Here is a 7,717-nt window from a genome sequence, read left to right as displayed (position 1 = left end):
CATTATTCCCATTGTACAGATGGGAAAAGTGAGGCACAAGACTTGCTCATGGTCACCTAGCAGGCCAGTGCTGGGAATAGAACCCAGCTCTCCTAGGCCAGTGTTCTGTCCACTAGGCCACACTTGCCTAGATAGATAGAGCAGAACCAGCCTGCATTCCAGGTGTGCATAGGAGTCCAGAGCATGTGGGGTTTGGATGCCACTACCTGTCTGGTATCACAGCAGCCATTCCTAGGAACACTGGGACTGTTCAGTTTAGAAAAGAGGCGACTGAGGGGGGATATGATAGAGGTCTATAAAATCATGGATGGTGTGGAGAACGTGAATAGGGAAGTGTTATTTACCCCTTCACATAACACAAGAGCCAAGGGTCACTCGATAAAATGAATAGGCAGCAGATTTAAAACAAACAAAAGGAAGTACTTCTTCACACAGTGCTCCATCAACCTGTGGAACTTACTGCCAGGAGATGTTGTGAAAGCCAAAAGCGTAACTGGGTTCAGTAAAGAAGTACACAGGTTCAGGGAAGATAGGTCCATCGCTGGACCCTATTAGCTAAGATGGTCAGGGATGTAATTCCATGCTCTGGGTGTCCCTAGGCCTCTGACTGCCTGATGCTGGGACTGGACGACAGGGGATGGATCATGCAATAACTGCCTTATTCTGTTCATTCACCCTGAAGCACCTGGCATTGGCCACTGTCAAAAGACAGGATACTGGGCTAGATGGACCATTGGTATGACCCAGTCTGGCTGTTTTATGTTCTTATTTTCACCTGCCAGGAGTAAGGTCCTCACTGAATTTTTAATGCCACTTGAAATGGATGCTTTTATTATTGTCATTACACTTTATTTCCGTTGCGGCAGCATGACAGAGCTGGGCACGTTGGATCCAGTTATGAGCATCATATTGTTCTGTGTGCTGAACACACGTCTCAGTTGGGGTGTCCTGCCTCACAGACAGCTGTCCTAGCCGGGAAGGGGCTCGACACCTCACAGAAGGACCATCCCAAGGAAGCCATCAAGACAGGACTCTAGGGCCATTGCCTTTGTATGACTCTCAATTGTTGGCCCAGCCCATGGACCAATGGGCTTCCAACCATGGTGCCTGCAGGTTGGGGGAGCACAAGATCCCCATTGCCACACTTAAGGAGGACTTGCAGGAAAGTGAGAGCAGGCAGGACTCTGCCCAGCCTGGGATGCTGACATACCTCGGACTGGCCAGGAGGAGTGAGATCAGACGTGGGAGGGGTGTCTCAGGACTTCTCTTTCCAAAGCTCTGTAACTCGAATGCTTTCAGAGTAAGGTCACTGTGGCCCTTGGCTAAGTGTGTGAGCCTTGCTTTCCTGCCACATTGTCTCTGAAGGGGTTAAACTTGCAGCCCATTGCGCTCCCAGACCAGGTGGAGCTCTGAGGGGTTGTGACATCTCTGAACATAGATGCTGGTGCTGGGGGGGCTGCCGCACCCCCTGACCTAGAGTGATTTCCATCATATCCCGGGTTTACAGTTTGGTTCACAGCACTGTACAAACTGTTGCAGCCCCCCTGTCTCTGACACTGATTTCAGGATCTAGGGCAGCAGCAGGACGGGTGTCAGACAAGAGGACTGATCCTGGGCGTGTGATAGGAACAGTGACTAGATTCTGGCCTGACCCAAAAGGCTTGGAAGCACATGGGACCCAGACTGGTGACTGGACAGAGTGGTACAGGCCAGGTTGTAACAGGTAGCACCTAGAGGACCCCGTTTGAGGCTCAAGGCCTCATTGACATAGAACAAAAAGACAGTCCCTGCTCCAGAAAGCTGACAATCTAAACAACCCGCTGTCCACAGAAACCGCCCAATAGCTCCCAGGCCTGTGGGAATCCGACCTAGAAATGCCAGTCTTTCCCCACGCTCCCTTAGGCTGGCTCCTGGTTCTCGAGGAACTGCTGCCCTCTAGGGGTACATCTACACAGCAAAGCAAAACCTGCGGCTGGCCTGGTCCAGCCAACTCAGGCTGGTGGGGCTCCGGGCTGTTTCATTGCTCAAGCTGCAGCCCGGGCTCTAGGACCCCGCCCACACCTGGAAGTGTCCCCAGCAATGAACAGCCCTACACCCGAGCCCCAGGAGCCCAGGTCGGCTGGCGGGTTTCGCTTTGCTGTGTAGACGTAACCCTAGGAAAAAAGCAGCATAGGTGTAGTTTGACTTTAATATTTGTGGGGGGCAGCTCCAGTCAGTCCAACGGGGCCATGCGGGTGGTGGGGCAGCAAGTTCCACGCCTGCCTGAGGCTTGTAGTTGGGGGGGCAATGGCTCACCGCCCACCCCCACCCCGTTCCTCCCAATCTACACCCACGGGGGAATGTTTTGAAAGAGCTCCTGTGAACCATTTGGAGGAGCAGCTGTAGAGGAGCCTTTGCAGGAATCCCTCTCCCTGGAGGGGCAGGTTTCCACTAGAGAGGCCAGGAGCCATGTGCACTGGCTGAGACGGGGCAGAGAGAGATTTGATGGAGATTCAAGCATCCCACTCTCCAGATCTTACCCCCTCGCTTATTGCTCTTCCTTTGAGTCCACTGCTCACAGGATTATAGCTGGCCAAAACCCAGTTTTCCCTGTGCAGCAAGCGCAGTGGATTTGCCATGAAAGCACAAAACTCTGGGGCGGAGCAAATCTAGAAAGCAAGCAAGGAAGAGTCACTTTCAACCCCAGTTAAGGGTTCACATCTCTCCAACTTAAACCTCCAATCATTTACTTGGCACATCATGTTTGTTCCATTGTTTCTTTCAGCCACTCCTTCAGTCAATAGAAGTAGATCGTCACCGCCTTTGCTAATTGCTGAGGTGAGGATGTTTGTGTGGGAACTAGAGCTAACGTGACTCCCTCCCCAAATGTTCTCTCCCCCGGTTGCATCTGGCAGTTTAACTCATCAGAGGCCTGCATCTGTGACAGTGCATGGTACAGGCGGATATTCGTTTCCCTGTCATCTTCCTGCCATGTGCGGTGTTGTGCTGATGACTTTGTAGTAGGAGAAGCCAGGAAGAGAGAAAGCAAGACCCTGATTGTGTCAAACCACCAAGCTCAGATCCACTTCTGGGCTATGGCTACTCTACAGCTTAAGAAGACATAACTGATGTCACCCAGGCGTATGAATTAGCCACTCCCCTGAAAGACATTACTATGCCGGTTTAAGCGCTGGTGTGGACAGAGCTATGTCGGTGGGAGAGCTTCTCCCATCGACGGTCACTAGAGTAATTAAGCCGACAGAAGAGCTTTCTCCCGTCGGCTCAGAATGGCTACGCTAGAGATCTTGCAGTTTGCAGCCACATGGGTGCAGCTGCACCACTGTGAGCTCTCTGGTGTAGCCATAGCCTGGGTCTGAAGTCCAGTGGTGTTTGCATGGGGTGGGGGTGGGAAGTGATTTGGACCATGCTAGAAATGGGGGGTGGGGCACAATTTGGAAATTTAGATGCAGGTCGGAATTCGGGGATGTGTGGATCTGGAGCCAGCTCCAGCACTGCGGAGTTTAAATCAGGGGAGTCTTGATCCAGGTTCTTCTTTACCTCCAGTAACAGCGAAGGGAACAGCACAGAAAATGACTGGCTTGAGATTATGTCCTGAAGGATAAAGATCCTCTTGTTTCCAGTGATCTGGCAGCAGAGAATGGAGAGCAAAAGAAAAGGGGTTCAGCCTGGCCAGAAACACACATACTCACAGCACCTCCCCTGCTAATGGTCCATGGACCCAGTTAACACCCCTGCTTGTCCTGCAGTGACAACCCCCAAGGCCCTGTCCTTGAGCGCACAGCACCCATGCCCTCGGCTCCTCCCCTTCATGTGACTGGTTTGAAACTGGGAGGCAGGGTCTGTTCTCACCTAAGGAGCTGTTTTTCCTGGGCTGCACATCCCAGCAACAAAGTGGTTCCTGCCTGGGAAAGGAAAGGAAAGAAAGTCCCCAGGCCAAGCAGTCATTTGGTGAAGTCTATTGAAAACAAAAGGCCTGATTCTGCTCGCACACTGGCACCACCCCATTCAGTCCTCCTGATTTACAGCAGGCGAATCCAGCCGAACGGGAGCCAGACCCCAACTGGAGTAAATCTGGGGACAACCAGCCAAGTAAGTGGAGCACTATAGAGCTCCACGGACTGGGGATCTAGCCCAGATTGTGCCCCCCCCCTTCACCTTTCAAAGTCTAGCGGCTGGTTCCTGTTGGGCCTCTCTCCTTTACACCGATATAAATTAGGAGTCAAGCCATTGCAGCCAGCTGTGGAAGAGGAGAACTGGAGCCTTTCCGAGCAATCCCAGGAAGCGGTTCTCTGTGGGGGGCTGGATCTGGGAAGCAGAAAGAAGTGAGCTCTGTATATGATCTAAGTGGCTTCCCCCTCCCCTTGCCGCTTAGCGAGGCTGGGAATATGAAATCAGTCCACGTCTTGAACATGAAGGAGAGGGGGTGGGAAGGAGGAGAGAGCAACGCTCGTCTTTTGAAAAGCCTCTGGGATTGTTTGGGTTCCTTAATCCAGTCGAAAGAAGGGGGCAGGACTTTGAGCTGCCCTTAATCGCTTTTCCCTTTGCCAAACATCCCAGCGGTAAGAGCAGCGCTGGGCAGAGTGCGAGAGGGGAAAAGCCTGGCTTGCAATAGCCCCCAGCCCCTCTGCCTGTGCCCTGAGGACGCTCCAGAGCGCTGGGAGGTGAGAGAAGCTGGCGCTCCCGCCCTGTGGCCCATCTTTTCTCCTGCAAGTTTGCAGCGCAGAGGCGATCTCTCCTCTGGTAATTTTGCTGTCTCTCTAAGCTTAGCTGGAGCCTCCCCCAGCTGCTGCAGGAGCCCCAGCCAAGTTAATGCAGAGAGCGACTTAACTCCACTTTTGTTTTGCAGGGCCGTGCAGGGAGGATTGGCAGCGCTGATCTGAGTTCTCTCCCCCCGTCCCTGCAAGCTCAGCCTCCCCCTTGGTGATCCCAGCAAAACCTGGGCTTTATTCCGACCGGGCCTGGCACCGGGCCACTACACTTCTCGTGAGTCCCTGTGCCAAGGGGGCTTCTCTTTTTTTCTCAATGAGAGATCCTTGAGCGTGGTGCCTTGGCAGGCGGAGGGGGAGCGTGGGAGCACGTCGGGGATCGGCTGAGTTCAGGAAGGATCAAGGGCTCTGTGCGAGCTCAGAAGCTCTGGCCCCAGGGACGGACGGACGGACGGACGGACACGATGAGCACGCAGCAGCTTAGCTGGATGAGATGCCTGCCAGCTGCCCTGTGGCTGTGCTGCCTGCTGCCTGAGGGGAGCTGCACCTGGAGCCTGGCAGGACTCCAGTACGCCGCCCGAAGGTAAAGAGCGTCTCGGCAAGGGCAAGCTATGGGCCACGGGGCTGCTGTGCTCTAATGGGCAGGGCACAGGGCTGGGCATCAGGAGACCCAGCTTCCGTGCTTGGCTCTGCTGCTGGGAGCCTTGGCCAAGGCTGGGTGGTTTGAATGCCCCCTCGTAGAACAGTGTCGTGCTCCTTTGTACAACTGCTGGAGCTCTACGGGGCGAGGTTCTTGTCCTCACCATTCTGCGGCATGCCATCACCCCAGCGGGGGGCCTGGCTCTGGGTGGGCATGGGAAAATGCCCATAGATAGGGATGGTAGCGGGATCTGTGAATGTCTGTTGAGAGTAACAGGTGAGCGGCAGCTGGGCATATAGGGCCTTTTGGCCCTAGCATGTGGCTGTGGTGGGGCTCAGCTCAGTTAAGTACTTCCCAGCTTGTCTCTGCGGAGAGGCTTGGAGGGAACAATCGGCATCAGCTGAATTTCCTTTGGACGAGTTGTTCAGGTATCTTAGGGTGACCAGATGTCCTGATTTTATAGGGACAGTCCCGATTTGGGGTCTTTTTCTTATCTAGGTTCTATTACCCCCCACCCCCGTCCCGATTTTTCACATTTGCTGTCTGGTCACCCTAAGGTATCTTGGCTGCGGAGCCTGGGGCTCCCAGCTCCAGGCTGCTGTCTATGATCTAGTTGGTCTGTGGACGGGCCAGGGCTGTTAAACCAGCACCCCAGTCAGTGTGGGGAGCCCGGGAGGAGTTGCTGGTTCTGAGCAGCATCCAGCTTTTGTGATGTTTACGGGAAACGTTTTGCTTTGGAAATATCTCCACCACTGGATCCGTGGGGCCATCCGTGCCGGCTGTGTGCAGAAGCGTTCTCTTCCCCCTCTGTCCCAGCAAACCCAGGCAGCACAGAGCAGTGCCAAGTAGAAGCAGCTTTTCCCAGCCCCGCTGAGTAGCTCGAGGCCCAGCTTGGGCTGAGGGTGCAGGGCAGCTGTCGGCTTACTCCAGGCAGGGACGTCCAGAGAAGCAGCACTTGGCTCTGATTCCAAACTTCTGGAGGATCATCCGGGGGGATTCAGAGCTGGGGTTTGGTTCAGGCCCTTCACTAGTAGTCTTTGATTCAACTGACTGTACAGCAAGAGGGTGGTAGGGAAACCTTACACACACGCCCTCCTTAGCCCTAGCAGAGAGCTGGCCCTGGGAACACCCTGGCCCACTGGGTGCTGTGGGAGTCGTGCTGCCGCTGTGGGTGAACAATGCTGATGCTGGAGTGAAGCAGGACTCAGGGACAAGGGGGCTTTCAAGTACGAGTTCAAGGTCTCCACTGGGAACATCTGCAGAGAAAACTGGGCTGGGGTGAAGCAGCTCCAACCTGTCCCAGCCAGCAGATACTTTCCCAGCCCAGTAGAGGCCAGGGAGCTGTGGGGAGAGTGACTGAATAGGCCACAGATGCTGTCCGCCAATGGCATGTGGGGGAAGGAGACAGCAGTAATGGAAATGCACTGGATTCCCGCCTTGTGTGGGACCGGGCCAGCAATGAGTGACGGCCCCTCCCCAGCCACACCTTACCCAACCATGGTCCCTGGCTTCCTTTGCTCGCTAGTGCTGGAGTCTCCCATAGAGAGATCAGATGGCTAGATCCAGACCATGATGGAGATCCACTTGTGGAGATTCATGATCCCCAGGATCACACCTGCCCCCAATGGCTACTCTTGGGATAGAACAGGGTCTCCAGACAGACCTGTGCTGCTTCCCCTCCTACCCATCCCCTGCCCTGCTCTTTGCTGGCTGCCTTTGCCACATGCCAAGGGGAGCGCCTGCTCTCTGGCCCTTGCCCACCCTGGGGAAGTTGTCTCCACAGCTTCTTGTCACTGACCTATTTAGGGCTGAACTGTTTAGCTTTTCCACAGTGGATGGTTTGGTTTTCAGGTCCCATTGGTTTGCCATGGCAGGGCCTCCCTGCCACATCCCTGCTGAGGTTCATAGCTACAAAAAGGACATGAGCCATGCCAAATGCTGCCTTGCCCTCCCCCGTGGGACCCACAAACCTAACTTGCTTGCAGGCTTCCTGTTTAATGATTAACCCCTTATGCCTAGCAATCTGACCACATTATCTGGGATGAGGAACCTGTGTATAGAGGGGGGAGGGAGAGGCAGTGCTGTCTAATGAATAGAGCAAGGGATTGGGAGCCAGAACACCTGGGGTCTAATTTCATTTCTGAATGAATCATTTCCCCAGCCTGTGCCTCAGTTTCCCCATTTGTTAAAGAGATGTAATGAGAGCAGGGCCACCCAGAGGATTCAGGGGGCCTGGGGCAAAGTGGGGGAGCTGCAGCACTTGTACTCACCCAGCGGCGGGTCCTTCAGTGCTGCTGAAGATGCGGAGTGACTGAAGGGCCCCCTGCTGCCAAAGACCTAGACTGCCCCTGGGCCCCCCCTCTGGGCAGCC

At 54.6% G+C, this 7,717-nt stretch overlaps 1 protein-coding gene across 31 annotated transcripts in view; it reads left to right on the top strand.

Moving 5' to 3' along the window:
- Positions 1–3,857: 3,857 nt before the first annotated feature.
- EMID1 (EMI domain containing 1) overlaps positions 3,858–7,717 on the top strand; it is a 106,048-nt gene continuing 102,188 nt past the window's right edge. For 11 of the 31 annotated variants that reach the window (XR_010592830.1, XM_065568199.1, XM_065568211.1 and 8 more), the window contains exons 1-2: positions 4,365–4,740; positions 4,847–5,289. Coding sequence is in view for 28 of the 31 variants with exons in the window: in XM_065568199.1 (XP_065424271.1) it covers positions 5,171–5,289 (119 nt within the window). In the remaining 3 variants the exon portion in view is untranslated. Of the gene's footprint in view, positions 4,090–4,184; positions 4,323–4,349; positions 4,741–4,846; positions 5,290–7,717 lie in introns of those variants that run through there. The other 20 variants (XM_065568215.1, XM_065568214.1, XM_065568208.1 and 17 more) reach the window with 9 other exon arrangements.

Source organism: Chrysemys picta, chromosome 15 (assembly GCF_011386835.1).
Source record: "Chrysemys picta bellii isolate R12L10 chromosome 15, ASM1138683v2, whole genome shotgun sequence".
NCBI lineage: Eukaryota > Metazoa > Chordata > Testudines > Emydidae > Chrysemys > Chrysemys picta.
Note: the sequence above shows the minus strand (reverse complement) of the source record. Positions and strands in the feature narration are given on the sequence as shown.